This window comes from Aythya fuligula, chromosome 13 (genome assembly GCF_009819795.1).
Source record: "Aythya fuligula isolate bAytFul2 chromosome 13, bAytFul2.pri, whole genome shotgun sequence".
Taxonomy (NCBI): Eukaryota; Metazoa; Chordata; class Aves; order Anseriformes; family Anatidae; genus Aythya; species Aythya fuligula.
In genome coordinates this window covers 12575015-12596674 of record NC_045571.1, presented here as the reverse complement: position 1 = coordinate 12596674, position 21660 = coordinate 12575015, and the positions used below count along the sequence as shown (strand labels likewise).

General features: G+C 35.3%; 1 protein-coding gene across 5 annotated transcripts in view; it reads left to right on the top strand.

Annotated features, from left to right (window-relative positions):
- The window catches only part of KLHL13 (kelch like family member 13), a 72725-nt gene that overhangs the window by 35090 nt on the left and 15975 nt on the right, over window positions 1-21660 (top strand). For 2 of the 5 annotated variants that reach the window (XM_032196023.1, XM_032196022.1), the window contains exons 4-5: window positions 18416-18557; window positions 21341-21473. In XM_032196023.1, coding sequence (XP_032051914.1) covers window positions 18416-18557; window positions 21341-21473 — 275 coding nt within the window. Of the gene's footprint in view, window positions 1-2775; window positions 3029-3328; window positions 3613-18415; window positions 18558-21340; window positions 21474-21660 lie in introns of those variants that run through there. The other 3 variants (XM_032196021.1, XM_032196024.1, XM_032196020.1) reach the window with 3 other exon arrangements.

Here is a 21660-nt window from a genome sequence, read left to right as displayed (position 1 = left end):
GCCCCAGAAACGTAAGCATTGCTGTGCTGTAAGAGGAGAAATTGTATTTTGTAATGAAGTGCTTCTTTGTAAAAGGCAGCAAAGGTGTATGCGTGAAACAATGTGATAGGAGCCTCGTGTTAAAGTTGCACAAAGGAAAGAGGAGGATATTGCAAGAAAAAGGAAGAGAATCACCAGGGAAACATTTTTAACTACATTCCTACCTTGAAGGTCTGGGAAAGCTTTGCAGAAGATGCTGTTAACCTGTGATTAGCATACTTGCGAGTGCTTCTGTGTGTGGCTTGTTCATACGGTTATGGATATGGTGCTCCCAGTCTGCTCCTCTCATATGGGGAGAAATCGTGCTTCTTGTTCAATAATGAAGGATTTAGGGCAGAGGGTGTAGGATAAGGGATAAGGAATGTCTTGCTCTGTTGAGCACTGTGTATGCACGTTCTTTTTGTGGGTTCAGAGCTGCATTGCTGTACAGCCTCAGTCAATAGTTTCTGGCCTTCTTAACAGCTCAGGTCTGTGAACTGTCAGCTTGGGATCTTGCCTTTGGTTTTTGTTCTTTTTATGCCACCTGTTTAGTTACTTTATGGAGGAGTTTTCTGCAGAAGTACTTGATACCTTGTCAGTTACTTCCTATTCAGGTAATCTTTTCCCAGGGAATGTCTACCTGTTTTGTGACCATCAGGAAGAAGGTGGTTTGTTTGTATTTTCTACTTATTTGCGGATAGGTGACTCATTTCTCCTGTGGTTCCTTTGTAAGTGAAAAGCATTTGCCTATTTTTAGAGTACCTAGCACTGATAGGTACTTTTAAATCTGATTTTTTTTTTACATTGACTGTTTGATAAGTAGCATGCTGAATGGTAGGAGATGATTAAGTTGGGTGGTACTTGGGTTCATACAGTTTTAGAAATGTTCAATTTACTGTTACTGGTTTTCATTTAGAGGTTTTAATTAAATTGCTTGTAAACTAAATGGAAAACTTAACAGGAACAGAAGTACACAAAAGAGAGTAGGTATTTGAGCACTAACATTGCCTGGTATCCCAAATCTTGTTGGTGTCAGAATGGAGAAGTAGCTGCTTTCTGGATGTCCATTGGCTGATTTAAATGCCAGTCAATGTGTGGGAATGACTATATTGCTTAAGTTGGTGTTTTACTTGATAAATGACAGGTACAGATGGTATTTGAAGAGTTACTTTTGCAAAGGTGATGTATTGATTGTCCTTGGCATTTTCTTATAACAGCAACATTACTAATATATAATTAAAATATGCAATCAAATCCTTGGACTTGGTAGAGCAGGCATTTGCAGACTTTTAAAAATGTTTAGTAGTTGGTGGTACTGGCTGTCCACTCAGTATGAAGAAGGGGAGTAACAGCATTTCCTTCGTTATAAGACAGTTATAATTATTTATAATTATAATATTTTAATTGTTATAATGATTAGGTATAAGATAGTTTATGTGTGGTGGTAAATGCAAAAGCAAAATTTTATGAATTCAAAATTGAGATTTTTTCGTGTGGTTGTAAGACCTGCTATTTAACGTCTTTCCAATTAATTTTTAGACCTTCAATGCAAAGAAAGCATGATCTAGTAGTCTGGTATTACGTATGTGTATGAGACTGCACACATTATTTATAATGCATGCAGACAAGCATGGCTGTTGGCATGTAAATACATAAATTCTACCAAAAGTAGATTCCTGAATGATAAAAATGTATACTTGCTCTTTGCAGGGCTAACGTTACTTAATATTTATAGCATATATATACTTGTCCTATACAGCAAATGTCTGTTCATCATTCTTTGAGTAACGGTTTCACTGAAATTTTTGCTAGTATTAATGCTGTTAATATGTAATTAAGAACTTCTGTAAAGACCTGGGAGACCTAGTTTTGAATTAGTCCTGGGTTATGATCTTCCTGGATTATTTTAGTTCGTTGCCTGTGGTTATGGTAACAGCTTTAAATGCACAAAACTATTTTGGGGAAACATCTTCAATAATAATGATCAGAAGCAGCAATTATTGCACAGTGATTTCATCCCCAAAATAAACTTAATGTAGGGTTTACTTATGAAAAATCTATCACTGTGTTACTAAACATTCTTAAAATGCTTTAAAATAAATATAAAACCCCTGCTCTTTGTTCCATTCTTTATTGCCAAGTAGTGTAACAGGGTGTTGGCTTTTTTGTGATAGGATTAAGCTGTCCTGATGAACAGAAAAAATGTCATGATATACAAAGACTTATTCTACAGATTTCAGAATAAATATCTTGAACGGTATTGATTCTGTCTACAGTGGCAATGTGATTTTTTTTTTAATACGAGGGAGTTAATATAGTTGAAGCTTTCATATTTTTCCTAGAAACCTGATCCGTTTATGCACAATGTGCTATTAAATCCTCCATTCCATTTTTAATCTCTTGCCTTCTAAAACTCCCCTCTGTCATTAGCCCTGGGAGGTCACCAAACTGAGCGCAGAGTTGCAGAGTGGTCCCTGATGGACACCTGCGTGACCGTCTGCTTCGTCAGTTCTTCAGGCAATTTGTGAGCTGCTGGGGTGGGGGGGGGTGTGGGGGATTAGATTGTTGATAGCGTCCCTACAAGGACTGCTATTAACAGCATGCTACTCTCTGCTTCTCTACTGCAGAAGACAGAGTGATGTTTGTGTTCCCATAGCATGTTGTAAAATGCATGAGATTTTGCTCATCCTCCTTGGAAATGAGAATAGGAAAATGAGAGCATCCTGAACAAGAAGCTATTAGAAGAGCATGCAGAAACCTGCAGCGATTTATGCTTTATTTTGTCTTCCTAGCTATGGATTAGAAGGACTGATTTTTGCAATGGGCTTTTTCCATAATGGCATTCTTGTATTGTTTGGTCAGAGCTTGCACAGGAGGAAAACAGGCTGCTGAATTTAGTCACTGATCTCTATTAGCCGTGGCCTAAGGCTATGCTGAGATTTATATCCCATTTGTATTGTTGCAGCTCAAAAGAAGAATGTTCAGAGGATGACAAGTGTATTCTGAGTAGGTATGTTGTTTCATTTTTATATGAAACCCATTTTTCTGCTTTCATTGGTCAGAAACGAGGCTAATAGGAAGAGAATATAGTACAGTGCTGCAGTGTCCCTGTTAAGGTAGAACAATAGCATCAGAAATAGTTCTTTAAAAATTAGCTGCTTTTATTAAATAAAGCTGCATTGTGCTGGTGTGCACAGTGCAGTCTTTTTTTTTTTAAACATATACTGCAGTCAGCGCTTCCCTAACGAGGTGGCACTATTGTTGAGTTAGAACGATAGAATCATCATATTGCTTTAGGGGACAGCAGGATTTAAAAGGAGATGCCTTGCAGCCCTGTTTTACAGATTGGAAGCATCGGTTTAAGGGCATTGGCAGAATCATTTCCTTGTTCTTAGCAGCAGCCACTGCTGTGTCAGTAGTGTGTGGAATGGAAGTCCTAGTTGGTAGTCTGTTATGGAAACGCTGTTTACTGTTATTGTAGTACCGTGGTGACAACATGCCATTGAAATGGAAAACGAGCTCTCCTGCTATCTGGAAATTCCCAGTTCCTGTGCTTAAAACATCCAGGTCATCGCCACTTTCTCCAGCATACATGTAAGTGAGAGAAATGAGGATAATAAGGTGGGATTTCTTTCGTGAGACTACCCTGTGGCAAAATACCGTGTTATATTTTAAATGACATTGGCACCCAGAATCTTACCTCGTTTTATATGTAGACCCTTAGATTTTATCCTGGATGTTTCATGATGGATGTTGTGTCGAGTCTTTCCCTCTTTGTTGAAATGTAGAGAAATTGTGCAGATTAAGCCATATTCATAATATTGTAAATGTTCATTTGAAAAGTTCATGTTGATGTTAATTTGTAGAGCTGATCTTGAATTGGGAAGTTTGAGGCAGGCTTTATTTGTAGTATATATGCTAACATTTCCTCCTCTTGATTATTACACTTGGAAATTGAATGTGGAATCACCTGCTCTATTGTAGTGCACTTTTGTTTGTGTTGGTTCTTATATAAAAGAAATCATCTTGCTTTTGTCTTGATTTATCCTTGAAAGTCTTAGCATTAATATAAATCGAATGTCTTTGTGATTTTTAAGAGTTAAATTGAAAGCTTAAAAGATGCATATAAATCATTCTTATCTGAATACTTACGTAGTTACTCAGTTTGTCCATGTAATGTAGTTTTACATAAGTGAGTATTTTAATACACATGAAAACAGTATGCCTTTGTCTTGCCAAATAGTGGTGGAGCTTTTGTTCACCTTCTGTTGCTGGAGTTCTGTGTTAGCATATACAGGTGGCTTTTTTCCTTCTGTGAAATAAAACTAAACATAGGGTACTAAATTGCTTCTGCCTTTAAAGAAGCAGCTCTTTCAAAATGAGAGAGAGTTGCTTTTAAATGCACAAGTGATTGTGTACATGACTTCTGTATCTGAAAAATTATTGCTGTTACTTTCCAATAGTATTCCAGCTTAATAGCTACAGTATTAGTCCTTTTAAAGTTTATTATTATTTTTTTTGCAGGTAGGCTTTTGCTTCAACTGTTGTTGAACATGCTATATAAAACAAGCAATAAAAATAGGTATTTTCAGGTTCTTTAAATGTCTTTTTTTGGTTGATGCTGAGAATTGTATTGATAAACAGTGGAGCCAAAGCAATACAAGAAGCACAATCTATGCCTGGTCACTATTGTTCTCAGAAAGTCTAAGGTTTAAGGAGCAAACCTGATTGTATAGAACCTGTGCCGTGTATGCTCCTGTTTTAAGATTAATTTTCAAGGAAGAGCTTAAGCTTTTTCTCTCATTGGATGCATCATCAAATATGCTTAAGGCTATCAGAAAATAAGCTATTTCCAGTAAATTGTTACTTACTATGAGTTTTTTTTTTAATACTTTGCATTTAGTCATATTACAAGAGTGGTGAGGCTTTTGAACATATTTTGTGGAAATAATATCTTTAGTGTTGTCTATGTTTTTGTTTTTTAAACTACAGTATTTGCTAAATGCAAGCAAAATCAGAAATAGCCTAATGTGCTGCTGAAAATTTCTTTTGTTTGTCACCTTTAAATTGTTAATCTAGCTCCGTATGCTTCAGCTTTTATGATAGGGATCATATAGCCGATTATCTCAATGTGTTGAAAGTATGTGAGCAGGTTTAGTGATCATGCTTAACTATATGATGCTGAGCTTATCTGGAGCATGAGAAATATGTGATTAGCAGCCTTAATCATCATCTTATAATGATTCAGTGTGTCCCAATGTTTATGGAGACACGTATTCAGTGGCACACAGTCCTGATGTTAGCAGGACTCTTAAATCTAACAAAATTATTCTCACACTCTTTAACAAAAAATGAGAAACATTATAAAATGGCATCTATTTCATAATGACTATATATCAACTGATAAAAACAGCCTTGTAATTTAGGTTGACCAGTAAAATACATGATAGAATATTTAATCTTCTTTGTGGAGATTATGCTAAATTTGCTAAATGCTTTACCTGATACATTTTTCACATTTGCATTTGTAAGTTGTCTTTCACAATTAATATTCTGCTTGCTGGCAAAAGGCTTATGTATCAAGCAAAAGACTTAAGAGTGACACGTAAAATGGAACACCTATTGATGTAAAACAAATAGAACTACTGAATTTACAAATGAGCACTTTTATACTTGATAATTTGGATATAGAGTATACAAATGTATAATTAAAGTCTTAATCCCTGTAATACTTGATGCCTTAATCTCTTAGGGTTGTCGTCCAATTTGTAACATAGAGTAGGAAGATCTTAAAGGTATGTTTTTTTGGACTTGCAATGAAATTCCAATTTTTCCTTAAGGTGACCGTAATGTTAAAAGATTCATCCTACTTATGATTTATAAGTAACTTATCTTAAACTGAAGGTAAGGTCACACAGATTTTATTAGTGTTTTATTTGGTTTGTGTACCTGATACCTGAACTCTGCCTTAGTTTCCCTTTACTGGAATGCCAAGACTTGTGGTTATGAGCATGGTTGGCTGCTGGGATGAAGCAGGCATCTATGTACAAAGTACCACTGTAAAATGGTTAATTGGCCGGTGAGCTGTGCAGTTGAATCAGTTTAACTGCTGTTTCTGCTTTAAAAGTTTGCGGTGGTTCCAAAGGTGCAGAATGAGTATAAAGAGCTTACGTGAGAGAGTCCTCTGCTGCAGGAAACTTGTATCCAGGTAGTATATAAAATAAGGGACACGATGAAGTTGAGCTAATGGATTTGTAGGCAAGTACATGGCTGTTACTGGGAAGTCTGTCATTTTCGCTGGGTCTGGTACTGCTTTCTTGGCAATGGAAAGGAGAAGCAATGAATCACTGCCTCTAGGCTGGTGATACTGTTTCCCACAGTTACAGGTACAGCTGCAGTTTCAGGGACACTTCCAGAAAGCCCTCACATTATATGGAGCATGAAGTGTCCCTCTGCAGAGAAATGCAGACTTCCTCTGACTTCTGGTGGTGCTGGTCCAAAATAGCTCGAGCTTTCCCTCAAGTCAATCAAGAGATCTGATGACATTTCATAGATAAAGAGATATTTTAATTGGAGTGACCAATATGTATAGGTATAATGCAGTCTGACTTAGTGCACAAGTTATGAATGTGCAGATGTGTGCTTTCATCAAGCCATTTTACATTCTCTTTCATGGGGTTTTTAGAACATAAATTCCTTTTGTTGAAATTAGTGCAAAAGCTCGTACAGCAAGTGCAAGCTCCACTGGTGTCATTATATTCATATATGAGGTTGTGTTGACTACATGGGGACAGACCTAGGTGACTTTGTTAGTGGGTGCAGGTGAGCAGTTTCAGCAAGTGAATTGGAGTGGAGGATGAAGTGAATAATTACAAATTGGAAATGTGTGATTTCTTAGAATTGCAAGTATTCATTGATAACCTCATTTTAAAAACAAACAGCCCGCACAGATTGATGTAAGTACAAGTTAATAATTGAAGCTCTACTTCGAGAGTGAGCAGCAGCTCAATTTGGTTATGTACAGCAGAGCAGTTTCAAGGTGTAATAGAAAACACACACTAATTATTGATTGTTCACAATGCCATCAACTAATATCAACTTATATATAAGGAATTTAATGGAGAATTCTTTTTTATTCACAGTAGCAATATCGTTTATTATTGTTTTTCAAAGCTGCACATATCTTGCATTGACATGAATGGAAGAAATGTTTGTGGAAAGTCTGGAGATTAAACTATTGTGGCACACATCTACAAATAAATCAATAGTAATATTTCAACAGTACAAAACAGTAAAAAAAAAAATCAGTAGTAGAAACAATGATGAGGAGAGCCTCTAATCCTATTTCATGTGAACATGTTTTCAGTAAAAAAGTGTTTAAAAATAAGTACAATGAAAAAATACAAGCGTAGTATCATGTCTGTAAACTTAATGACTGCTATCCTTTTACATTTAATGATGTTTTGATATTTTAAAATGGAAATTATCTTTTGAATTTATTTTCATAAGTGACTAGTTGTGGGACAAATAAATGCATTGTTCCAAATACATAGCTATCAAAGGGTTTGCAACACAATATATCTATCTTGAGTGATCTGTTTTGTAATATGTCCAATCGGAGATGCTGTGCAGTAATAGAAATCAGTTACTGTGCAGAAAAGTAGAATAAATTCGTAATACTCTGGAGTAATCAGTGTTGGTTTTAGCTGCTTATGTAGGTTAATGCTTCTGTGTTTTTTCAAGTCTTTCAAGTCTAATTTGCTCTACAATGAGCTCTTTGAATTTATGCTATACGATTATAAGCAGGGAAAGGTGTGTATACATAATTCATCATAGACCATCTGTATTGGGCAGTTTTCTTTTATACGACCACCCCGTGTGTCTACTGTCTTCATTGCTCATTTTTAGTAAATGCATTTGTTGGGCTCTTGAGCATTAGACAGACCATTCACACCAATACAAAAACTTACCTGTCTTTGGCAAGTTTTCTGTTCTAAAGAGTTACTTCCTGGATATTTCAAATTTCAACATGTTGAAAGTCAATGTATAGTCACCACGTTTTTTTTTTGTTTTTTTTTTTTAAATAATTTGTCAATGCATGCCAGCAGCTGAATAGGACAGGTAGGAAATTGAAATGGCTTGTTTTGTAAATTGAAGACATTTTGTACACAAACATCTCATTTATGCCTGCTTGTCTTATTTTTTTTCCTTTTTTAATAATAGGTATTTCAATAGGTTATTCTAAGTTTGAAATGTGAAATTTCATTGTGGTAATAAACTGCCAAAACAAAAGAAACTTGTCATGAACTTTCCCAGTGCTACTGATTTTTCTAGACAGACCTTCATAGGTGATTCTACCTATGGCTTATAGGTTCTCAGAATCACCTTGTCCTCACACAGCATAGTGTTGCAATATTGACTTTATGCTGTGACATACTAAATTACTTTTATTGAAATATGTTGAGTGTATTGCTCAGCCTATTCTACCAGAATGCCACATCTGCCAGTTGGCCATTTTTTTGCCATAACTTATTGTAGAAAACCCTTGTTGTGCAATCACTTTATATTTGCTGGCTTTTACAGTGTTACATGTTACTGTTTTGGGACAGAAAGATCAAGCAGGGAGAGGAGTTGTTGCAGGGATACAGTGGAATATATACTGTATCACCAAGTCTTGAAAGTATGGGTACCACCATAAGCATATATGGATTTTAGCCCATTAATTTTGTTTTCATTCTGAGGAACTTTTCTGCTAATTTAATGATTTTTGTGTATATATGAAAACTAAACTTAAAGCCATTAGGTAGAACTGTAAGCTCCTAGTGCATGCAAAATGTTTTTGTGTTTTGTAGTGCACAGGAAGTGTTAGGCTGTCTAAATAAAATTAGGACCTGCTTTTTGAACATCTAAGACCAACATGAAGGTCAGAGGATAGGATGTGCAGTCAGTAAAGCCTAAAATGTGAAGCCTCTGAGTGACTTGTATTCTACAGTTTCAGACTTCAAGGAAATAAATTAGTTCTGCTTCTTCAGAAAAGCTATAAAGCATGTGCATATGCTTTTCTTTTTGTTTTTAATGGTAGGAAGCAATACACTAACACCCACTTTGGCAAAATGTCATTAGAGAACCATTTCTAATTTAGCATCATTAAACAATCTGAGTCTGCAAATTTAAGCTATAAATGGCTAAATGAATGTAAACCCTTTGTCAAACAGATAAATGTGGATGTGATACTGAGGCTCCCAGAGAGACTAAATACAGTTAGGAACAAAAGCTTTATAGCAATGACTGAGCCAAATATTGCTTTGTTTCTGTGGAAAACATATTTGATTTAACTAGTGGGCTGTAATTATGCAGCAAACAGCTTGAGACTTCTGGTAGTTTAGTTGTTTAAGAAAGAAGTTTAAGGAGAATATTTTCCATGTACGTGTCTTGGGAAGTCATACCTAAACAGTTGATGTTGCTCAGTCCTTTTCTGCTGGCTTTGGTCACAAAGTGTGCTTATATCAAGTAATATAAAAACATTCAAGTGGTGTTAGGAATATCCTTAGTTCTGTGTCCCGCTTTCCACCAAGGTTCATTGGCATTTGGGAACAGTAATTGCTGCTTTAATCACCTGAGTGTTTCCAGAATTTCATTTACTTCTGTTTTTGTTATTGGCTTGTATGCTTGGGCAGAAACTCTTTTGCCAAAGGTGATAATCAAGTGTTGAAGTTCAAATGGTACTGGCTTTTTTTTCTTAAGAAAAAAAAAAAAGAAAAAAAAGTTGGGAATGGCTTTACTTTATGTACCACTCTCCAAAACTTTATTTCTAGAATAGCTCAGATAGGTTTCCTTGAGCCTGACTGATGACAATGAGGTTGTCTGATCCATTCCAGTTGGTTTGCATGTGTTATAGTTCCCCTATTAGCTTAGATACCTATGGTGATTGTACTTGCAAAGCTGTGCAGACTGCTTTGCTTCAGTACTTAATTTCTGCCTTAGACACGGTTTAAAGCTGTGGTGAAAATGCTGAAATGGTACTATAAATAGTAGATAGTGCACATCTCCTAGTCAGAATTTCCTTTTTCTAAAAATGTAATGCTTTACTTGTCTTTCTCTTTTTGTAGGACTGATTAACTGTTCCCCTTGTCGTAGGCTTGACTTCTTCTGCATATGCATTTCCTACAGTTCCTGTTGCAGCTTGTTTTCTCAGGCAGTTACCCCCACAGCTTTTGTTCTTTGTGCAGTGTTAATGTGTAGAAGAGGGCTGCAGTAACAAGGAGCAATGATCATTGCAGGTTTAATCCATTTTTTCTTGATATGAAGCTGGGTCAAGATCAGAGGCTGATCACTGCAATGATTATCTTATGCCGTAACTGTGTCCAAACAGAAATTGAACTTGGCAACTCACCTACCTTTGCTTACTGCCCTGTGGAAAACCTTATACCTTTTCTGCTGCTGCTGCTCATGGCTAGAGCAATGTGAAAGTAATGTACAACTTGCTACATAAAGACTGGCTTTCTGTCCTCATTTTGTAATGCTTAAAGAACAGCCTTAGTTTAAAGGAAATATGGACAAATGACAAACTGGAACATCAGTTTTTTTAATTTAACAGTAAGCTTTATTTCAATAACTTTTCTTCTGGAGTGGAGGTCTAGAGTTCAATGTTGTGGTACCAAACAAATGTTTTCATCTTCTGCTGTTACTGCCCTTCTAATCTATAAACCAGGTCAAGTGTAAAAACTGAGATATTCAAATATAAACACCCCAGGTGAGTACTACTCTGAACTAGCTGACTTAACTATTTTGAAAATGGCAACCGCAGTAGTGACAATGCAGTGTTAATTCATTTGAGGTAAAGGCTTGCAAACTTCTGATTTTGGTGGCCCCTTTCAGATGAACAGCATTAAAATGGAATTCTAAGAAATTGCAGTAACCTGGTAAGGCCAAAGTGTTGTATTACCAGCCTCTAGTTCATCTATTAAAAATATGGCTTTTAAACAATGACATTGGAAGCTGATAGCATGGGACTTACAGTCAGTTAAAAATAAAAAAATAATAATAAAAAAATGATTCCTGCTCATAATGCTTTTATGTATGACAGATCATTTAGATAGTGCCCCTTCCAGTGCTGTTCCTGTGTTCGTCCAAGTTTCAGATGTTTAGCAGCAGCAAAAGATACAGAATATGACACCAATTGCCCTATGTCAATCCTTATGTGCCCCCAAAACAGTAACAGAGGTGAACACTTTTTGGTCTGTCAACCAGTCAGGAAAAAGAACAACCAAACCAAAAATACCATTTGTCTTTGTTTTCTGTTCTGGCTGAAGTTGTGCATGTATTGCTAAATGTAAGCTTGTGTTTCTAATACAAAATGTTGTGATTGTTTTTGTAATAAGAAACCATTAACAAATGATAAAACTGGTTACTGATACCATGAAGGGATGAAGTTAGGAACTCCTGTTAAAAAACAAAACAAAACAAAAAACAGTAAAAATGTGGTGTTATTTTAGGAGGGGACAAGTGCAAAAACGTAATGTATTTGCTGATATAAAGGATTTCCTGAAATTGTGTTAGTAGAAGATATAGAACAGAAGAAATGTGAAATACCGTGATTGTGTAATTTGTTCACCTATGTTATGTTATTTGAATTTCTTAATAGAAACATGATGAACTTTTTTTTTAATGCTGCCATATCAGTTATGCTTATTGAGTTACTAGGTGGCCAAGTAATTTGCTGGGGAATTCCTAAATTCATTACTTAGGAAGCTGGAACATCTGTTCATGATGGAAAGATAGTAAGATAGGCAATACTTAAACTGTTTTTTGGCAGACTATGCACACAAAGTAAGTAATTACTATAAGTCTAATAATAAATGAAAGTTTCATTGTATTTCGTTGAGATTCTCATAGGTTCATTAGCAAAATACATGCACAGATGCAGGCAGGATAGGATAGCCCGTAATATGCCATATTTGTGGTAGACAATTGAATAGTAAAGATCTATATTGTGATAGGAACGTCTTAATATAAAATTGAAATGGAATTCTGTTTGCTGATAAATACCAGAGTACTGGCACATGCCAAGTGTGATTTTTGAAGATGCCATTTACCAGTGACCGCATTGCTTGAAGTCATGGTTCATTGGATTGTAATTTGTCAGAGAAAATGAGGTTATAATCCTTTCAAAAACAAGCTACTGAGTTTCACCGTATTAAGAAAGCACCCTGGCCAATACTGGTTTGGTAAACTTTTACTAAGTTATGTCAAGACTGTGAATTTGCACTATAAGATACCTGTAGCTGTAGGCTTATCTTCATATTTTGTTTTCAAAGACTGTGCGCTATACTTTGCCTGTTCCAAACAAATTGGTGATTTGCAGATGTAAGTGAAAAAAATCCCAATAATGTTCATAGTTGCCTGCCTTGTTTCTGTCACATCAGAATGAGTTTGATTTCTTCTTAAGAAAATTTCACAAAACAATAGTTTTATTTTATTCCTGTTTCTAAGCACTATAACAAGTGGCAACTCTATGGGAATATTGAAGTCAAAAGTAAAACTTGTCATAACTTCCACAGATTTCTGCTTCTTGTAAGTCACTTGGATGATTATGAACTGTTTTAACAGGTTAATATTTGTGAAGTGCTTTAGAAAGCAATTTGCCTGTAGCCTCTGAATCATCCTGTAACTCAAGCCTGTTCAGAAATATTTGTCAGTATTTGCTGGAAATTTCCAGTACTTGAAGCATATTTTGAAGGAAGGTACAAATTGTGATTACGCTAGAGATGCAGAAAGCTGCGTCTGTCAGCAAGCCTTCAGTTAAGGGGTGAGTGAGTGAAGTTCAAATTCTGGGTCTGGCTACAGGCTCTCATGTCCTGTCCTGGTCACTAGGTTGCTGGCTCTTCTGCTGTATACATACTTCTGTTTCTTCTTTAGAGGTCAGTTCACACAGTTTGCAGTGATTCACTGCAAACAATCATGAGAGATTATATAGAGAATTGGGAGCTGTAACAGATCTATGTAAATATTTTGATTAGTCTATTTTTGAATTGCGTATTTAGTATTCTCCTGAAATACTAACCTATTCGGTCTATGCACCGTATTCAGGCCACTTCTCAATGTGCAGGTGCTATCAGTGAAACAAACAAACAAAAACTCATAAAGAGCCATTAATACGATTTTCACCTTACAGGCTTATTTTTGTTAATATAAGTTAACTTTTTGTTGTTGCCCCTCTGTTTTGTCATATGCTGTAACAAGATTTTATGAATTATATACCCGTCTCACTAGTATTTAAAAGCCACCGAATGTGTATCTTTCAAATGAGATAAACATGAAAGAGCACTACTGGGTTTTTCCGTTTTGAACTTTCCCCACTGATATGGTGATTAGCTGTGATACTGCAGTATGCTTTTCCTCTGCACTATAAAAAAGGCAGTGCAGATTCTTGTTTGGTAAGACTCTTGAACTGTTGCTGTACTCTTCTCATAGCCCAGCATTTGTCTTAGTCCTCTTTCTAGTTCTAAAATAATTGCTAATTGCACAAACTGTCAAGGAGGGTGTTGAGATGTGTTTTAGTAGATAAACAAAATTAAAAATAACACCTTCAGAGAGAATAAATGAAACAGAATCTAGTGGACAATTATCTAGACAAACAAAACTTGTTACTTTTTTTATATGATAAAAAGCAAAGCTATCTTCCTTCATACTGACAGGAGCTATGAAATTAGGATATATAATCAATGTCCATATAATGCACACTATTATGCGTATTTCATTGCTACAAAAGTTTCATTGCTACAAAAGTATCATTGGAATTACTTGGGGGATTAACTTTGAGTCATGAGAAAGCACACTTGGTTACACTAGCTAGGAAAAAAATATTCTGTACTTCAAAGAATAAGCATGAGGTTAGAAAGAAACTTCTGAATGACAGCTTATTCTGTGATAGCAACTAATTAACCTCCTGTGGCTTTCCCTGAACTGCAGAGTACTTTTGAGAGGTTGCAGAAAGTCAGGAAGCTCCTCTGCTTTGCTACTGCAATGTTAATATTCATTCTATTTTAAATTGCAGTGTTGCCTTGGTCTTATTACTTAAAATGGAAAAGCCCATCCAGAGCAATTGTATACTTTGAAAGTGGTGTTAATATTCACATTTAGAGCCACTTGTGAATTATCAGTATATATTGCAGTCATAGCTGTGTCCTCCAACTTTTTTTTTTTTAACCCTGATTAAAAACACTACTGCTGCACTTCTTTAATGACTTCTATTGATCAGAACAATAGAATTAATTAGAAAGTGAATTAGCTTTATCATTTGGTAGTATGCTTTATCATGATATACTGTACTTACAATAAAGTACCAATCAATACATTTACATTCATTATTATCTAATTAATTATAGCGCATAGGAAACCTATGTTAACGAATATAAAGAATACCTTTAGTAACAGCATCCAAATGCGGCAGATGTACTTACCAGGCTTTTATTGGGAATTCAGTTAGATATAAAACATGTTATCCATTTGTTCTGGGTATGAATGGTGGAGTTATTTCTGAAGGTCCACTTTACAGGCCACAAAATAGAAGTTGTGTTCTGAATAATTTGAAATTTTGTTGCAAGGCAACTTTAAATATATCTGATATGATATGGTACTTGTCTTTGTTTCTTTGTGCATTGGTATCAAAATTGTATTCAAGAGCTGTTGCATTTTTACTTGGTCTTACAAAAATGGATTTCTGTTCTTATGTCAAGATAAATGTTAAAACTGGTACAATGCCAATAACAAACACATAATTTCTGGTCACTCTAGGAGTGCTCTTTTTCTCAGTGAATGTCACAAGACTAGGATTCAGGGGATAAGTGCATTGTTGCCAGAATAATTGCTGACTTAAATTGTAACTTTTACCAAAGCAAGCTTCCAAATGTCACTTTCTGGGGAGTGCTGGGTATTCCTAAACTGTTAGAGAAACTGTAGATAAAAATGGTGTGTACTTAAACATAAAAAAAAAAAAAAGGGGGGGGGGGGAGAGAACAACCAAACAACAACTACAACAAACACAAAAAAACAACACAGCAAAAACAAAACAACAACACCCCTTGTTTTTATTTGGATAGGATTGAGAGAAAGTTTTTTTTTTTTTTTTTTTTAAAAAAAGAAAAATATTCATAGATTTATTCTGTAGTTTTAGTAACCTTGCACAGAGGAAAAAAGCCAAAATCAAAAAAATGTTGAGCAGCATACAGCTAGAGTAGATAGTTAATTTCAGTAAAACAGTAAATCTTTATAAAACAGTAAATCTTTATGACAGCATGTTCTTCTATTCAGTTGGACACTTTGTCAGGTGATGCAAGGAGTAGGTGATCAAACATGATGTAGGCCTTATCATTATTTAGCATAGAGCAAAAGCCATTGTAAGAATAATACAATCTGGTTGTCTTTTATATGTATTATATGTATTCACATAGAGTCGATTGCAGCCACACTAATATTTGAGAATAGAACTGTAATGTTTATATTGTTTGATTTTTATAGAGTAGGAGTTCGGTTTTTTAATGTCCAATTAGCGTGCGCAAATTCTTGTACCTATAGAATAGCAATTATAGAAGGGAAATTGTGAAAATCTCTTATGCAGAATAGCATTGAGTTGTGAGCTGCTGCGCTTATTGAAGGATATAGATATTAGACCCGTTAAGTTCTGAAAATCAAGCAGGGGAAATAACTGCTTACAGCCACACCTCTGTCATGTGGAATATATAGTTTTAAGTATTGCAATTATTTTAAAATATATTGTATCCTTTCTATTGGGTGTGTACTAGGAACAAGGCTTCACATGCTACGGATTTCCTCTTAGGTTAAAGGTGCGAAAATTCAATGTAATCTACCTTCACCGACACATGTAAAATAAATCTTGTACTAAAAATTAGCAAACGCTTCAAGATGTTAGTGCCAGATCCACTACTACAGAACTGTCAAATAGGCCACATTTTATTCGGCAGTGTGTAGAAGTTGCACACTGCATGCTCTTTCTAGGATTTATTAGCGTCTTCCTCCTAGAACTTCAGGTGCATGCTGATTTTTTCTTTTTTTTTTTTCCAGTACTTCGCCGCAACTTGTATTAGCAGCCTAGTGTTGGCACATTCTGGGTGAGGAGGTACATGCACAGATAGCGGTGCTGTGTTACTTCTAGGTTGTTGAACCTGCTGGAAGGGAGCCATGTAACATCAACAGAAATGTTGATGCTCTGTAGTGGCCTATCCAGCAAAATGCTTCCATTGTTACTGCCTTGTTGGATAAATGAATCATGGCCAAGGTCTTTGCCTTGTTTGCAAACCTTATCAAGTATTCTTAGTTGTTGGAAGAAGCCTGTGTCAGAAGAAAAAGCCTGTTCGAAACAGGCAAGCAAGTATTTTACATGTGTTTTTTCCCTAATGATCTTAACTGATGTGTACATCTTCTGTTTTCTTCTGAGTTTAGAAGAAATCTTTAAAAAGCCCCTTCATGTAGTAGCTATCTAATCTGACACTTCTGGAAGGTCTTTCTGGAAGTTGAATCTGCAGTTCCTTTCCACCCACACTCATAAGTCTCCCAACATTATCGTATATTTCTTCTCTGTGAAAGATATGTAAAATTTAAAGACAAGATGTCCTTGGAAATTGTTAGACTCTTTCCTTGATGTGATTGTATTCAAACTAAAAAAAAGAAAGGAAAAAAAGCGTAGAACAAAGTGAACAAAAATATTGTAGGTCATCAGATAGCAACTGCTTTGCTGCGACGTTACATTGTTGTATGCATTTACTGTACAGCAAAGAATTTGAAAAGCACACAGGGTTGAAATCTACCTTGTAGTATAAAAATCATGATTTGTTTTATGAGAGAGTTCAGTTTCAAAAATGACTAAATTCTTGCACGCTGCAGTATATCCACATTGATTAATTTTCTCAGATGTCTGAGTGTTGGATTGCTACATTAGAAGTCAAAGCTATTTAGATGTACCCTTGTTCCTACAATTTGTTATGTCTGTGTGCATAAAATCTCACTGTTTGAAACCAATGTGCACTGTTGAATGGTGAATTTGTTTTGAATGTTTTCATAGCTGACCTTATGTAACCGTGGGTTTGAACAAAGCACATCAGTGCAATCAGAATAATTCAGAAGTTTCAGAAACTGCTCTATATAGGTAATGTACTAAAAGGAGGGGGAAAAAAATCTTTTCTGAAAAAGAAATCAAGCAGTTTTTGAAGAAAAAACTATTTTTCAACTGTGCGTTCCCATGTTATCCTTATAGTGATCTCAGTCAAAATAGTGAAAAAGAAAAATTAAGTTGTGTTCTTGTTACTTAAATTAATTTCTGAAACTGGCTTGGAGGCTGATGTTTTTACCTGCATGTTTAAAATTTGGAAAAGTCTGTATCTGATATTTGCAGCATTTATTTCAAATTGCCATGGTTATATTTTGAGATTAATAACTAATATCATTATCTATGGATTAGTGGCTTATGTTTGCTAATTAATTTTGTGGATATATGCATTATACCGGTATTCATGCTAATAGGTAGTACATTAGATCACAGAAATTACAGGAACTAGTAATATTTCTGGAGATGAAATTTATTTACATTTTATAATAATTGCAGGCTAGGGTAGTTAGAATCTCATATGCATATCTCTTCATGTAAATCTAATTTACATCTCAAGATTAAAGTGGTAGGATAATAATAGTGCTATAATTCTTTAACAGTTATTCCTAAAATTAGCCCTTTCTACCTGGATTTAGACAGTAATTGCTTGGAATCAAAAACACATGTACTGACTTCACACTAACAAATCTTAAAATTATGAAGTGGTTGCTGGCAGTAGCAACAATTCTGGATATCATGTCCTAAAAGAATTATTCTAATTTTATTTCTAAAAGTAGCTTAAAGTTACTGTTTGAGACTCTACTAGTTATATTTGCTATTATATCCTGTGTGAGCAAGATAATGCAAGCCATAACAATGAAATCACTGAACTTTAAAATTGCATTTAATGTTTCAATCTTCTAGCGTTCCTTGGTGATCTAATGCAATAGTTGATTTTGAGAACTTGATGAGACCCCTCCAAGTATCCTGAAATACTAGAAGCATACTTAGCGATAAAATAATGTGAAAGTATCTTAATCTGGGGGGAGGGGCCTGGATTTATTAGCTGCAAATTAAGTTTGTGAATTTGCACGGTTTAGACAGTGTAACACTTTACCTTCTTAGCTTAGTTGAATGGGACCAAGAAGGGTTGATTCTGTTGCCTACTAGTTTTCTTGATCTATAGCCTCTATGCTGTCACTCTTCATCCCCAGAAGACTGTGGTTTTATTATACAAGAGCACTTAATGGAAATGGGCTTGGTCGTAAAGTTTCTTTGTTCTCATCCTCTTAGATCTCTGGTGGAAGAGGAGGATCCTCATATGAAAGTGTCTCTTGGTAGCAGCGATATGGGCGTGTCTGCCCATCTACAGTCTTCGAAGACAGGGACCACAAGATTTTTCACCAGCAATACTCACAGTTCTGTAGTATTACAGGTAATTGAATACTTTTGTGTCAATATTGATATGTACTGAGAATTTTGGATACAGTAAAGAATGCCTGTACTTAAAAAGAAAAAAATTACCATACTTGTCATTCCTGAGTCTCAAAAATGTTTGTGTGCTGTGCTGGCAATGCCCACAAGCAAGCATGGCCTGTAACTTCTTTTCCTAACAGTTAAAGGTTCACATTTTAGCAATAGCTTTTGGGGGGTAAGAAGGGGAGTCCTTTTGCTTCTAAGAGGTAATATGGCTTAAACTATCAGGTAACAGTGGTATCAAAGAAACTCAGCTGAATATAATCAGTATATGAATATAATCATATAATGGTAAGACAAACACTTGTGCTATCTTCTGTGTGAAAGCAGCCTTAAAGATGTAACAAGGAGAGTTCTTCCTTTTTCATGACCTTAAGATGACAAAGCCCTGCCAGGTTTGGTGTGATGCCTTGTGCTGTGTCTAACAGTGTCCTGGGAATGCACTTGGGAAGGCTGGCACCTGCAACTTCTGCATAGCAGAAAAGGAGCCTGCACACAAGTTACTGCTGGGAAACTTCTTTTCTCTGCTGAATTGCATTCTACTCTGTTTTCTTAGTCTTTATAGGTATATGCCACAAACAGGCTTGTTAAGCAGACTGACATTGAGCTAGGCAAACGAGATATTAACTGCTATTAAATCAATGCATTTCATGTTCTTGCAGTTCGTATATATTGGAGATTTGGTGTTATGTGGCAGATAGCCTGTGAATTTATTAATTTGTATTAGTCACAAATGAATATCTTTTTCTCTCAAGGGACAAAATACTTTCTGCCAATAAATCTAACAGTTTTACTGGTCTATTCAATCAAGTTAAATCTTCAGAAAATCTTCAGAAGTTCTATATTAACAAAAAAAAAAAGTTAAAAATCAAACGTGGTGAAGGTGCTATTGATCTTACAAAAGGGAAGAAAAACAGCTTCATGTAATTGGTTTTGCTCTGAAATCGAACAAAAATATATTCATATATACAAAATGGTATTAACCAAATTCTATGAAACTTTTTTCCTAACATTGGATGTTCTGTTGATTTATGGTTCTGCTTGTCTGAAATGTGTGCATGTTATTGAAACCAGGCTAACTTCTATATGAAGGAACATTCTGGTTGGAAGATTGTGTGTGTATGTATGATTATCTTAAGCTGCAATTTAAAAAAACGTGGTTCCCTAGACATAGTCTACTTTTGAGTCTGTGTAGTCACAATCTGTCTAGGAACGGAGGAGACCATCTCAATGGTAGAATATCTTTCTAATGAATAAAAACGTTGCCCACTTGGAAGCTTTAAGAGTTTAAATGTAAAGTCTCTTTATCTATTCATTTTTGCTGGTACTTTTACACAGCATACAGAGTTGAGCCTACAGCTTACATAATTCTTGCTACTTTCCAGTGCAGTCTTCTCAGGAGTGCAGATTTTTCTGTATGGCATAATTCCTTGGAGAACACTCTTTTAATTTTCAATTTGCTGCCAATTTAAACAGATTGCCTAACTTTTGGGACAGTAATGAGTTGTGAGTTTTTGTTTGTTTTGGTTTTGTTTTATTCAGAGAAGCTAGTGATTGTTTTGGTTTAGTTTCTGAAGCTTGGACATCTGTGCATACGTCCCCCATGTCTGTAAATTTTGGAACAAGTTAAATTGTAAATGTTCTCCATGTCCCTTTAGGTTTTGTAGAAGTTCTTTGTCATGCAAGTTTGGTATAATAATTACAGCCTATTTACTTAAGATCTGTGGCAGTTCAGCGGAATTCTGTCATGAGTTATGTTCTTTCACTGGTATGAAAGGTTGGCGATAAATATCACATGCTGTGTTTAGCTTCTGGTATCTATTGGAGCTAATCACTCATTTCCTCATTTGCACTGTTCTTTTTTGTCATACAAATATTAATGTTTTTACATACCTTTGTAATTTTAAAACATCTTAAAGGCTATATATGTTAAATTTAAAATTACGGGAGCTGATGCCATGACTTTTGCACATGTTAAATCTATAAAGGCAATATTTGTTTCTGTTAGTACTGAAAAAATGTCAGATGACATGCATGGTCAAAGGAAATTTTGTTTGAGCTTCTGTTCTGTAGTGCACAAAGAAAGCAAGTATTCCACGCATTTTCCAGTGTACCCAGTCAATACATTTTGAGGTAAATCTTATTTGAGTTGTGGCTTCAGATTGCTTCTTTTTTTTTAAATTTAAGTTAGACATCATGAATAATTCAGAGAAGATCAGCTTATTTTATAATATTGCCGCATAGGCTTTGGTAATAAATTTGATAGCCATTGAACCAGGTGGCATTTTTCCTTTCATGCCCCAGTATTTTGCAAATTCTTAATTTGGGTATCATTGACTAGCATGGAACAGAAATGTATCTAGAATGCATTTGTGTCCAGAACGGGTAAGACAAAAAAAAAAAACAGCAGTGCCTATCTTTAAACAGTTGCTGGAGTTCAGGCTTTCAAAACAAACTCCTTCCTGATAATACATTTATTTGTTGAGTAAAGCTACTTTCTAAGGCACAGGGTACTTCGTATTCCTTTTTCATTTATAGAAAATAATTGTTCTGCTTAAGTTTTCCAATGGATAACTGTCATTGAATATATTAGTTATGATTGTAAGAGACAACTAATGCCTTTTGACTTCTTCGAGCTACAGTACTTATGTAAGTAAATAAGTATATAGATGAGGAAGGTGAAACAGATTTCTACACTGCTCTCAAATCAAATGGATGCTTTGCATTATGCTTTCCCTGCAGGGTTTTGACCAACTGCGAGTGGAAGGTTTGCTTTGTGATGTGACGCTTGTTCCAGGAGATGGTGATGAAGTGTTTCCTGTTCACAGAGCAATGATGGCTTCTGCAAGTGATTACTTCAAGGCTATGTTCACAGGTGGTGTTTTTTGTTAGTAATGCATATAGCTATCTCTAAATTGTCATGTGGCCACGCAAACACATGTTCAGAGTTGTGGGAGAATAAGTCCAAGATTGTGAGCTATAAGAGTCTACCTACTGTTAAATGTGAATTAAACTTTAAAATTGTTTTTTAGTTTTGTACAAATTTATGAAATTATTTCAAT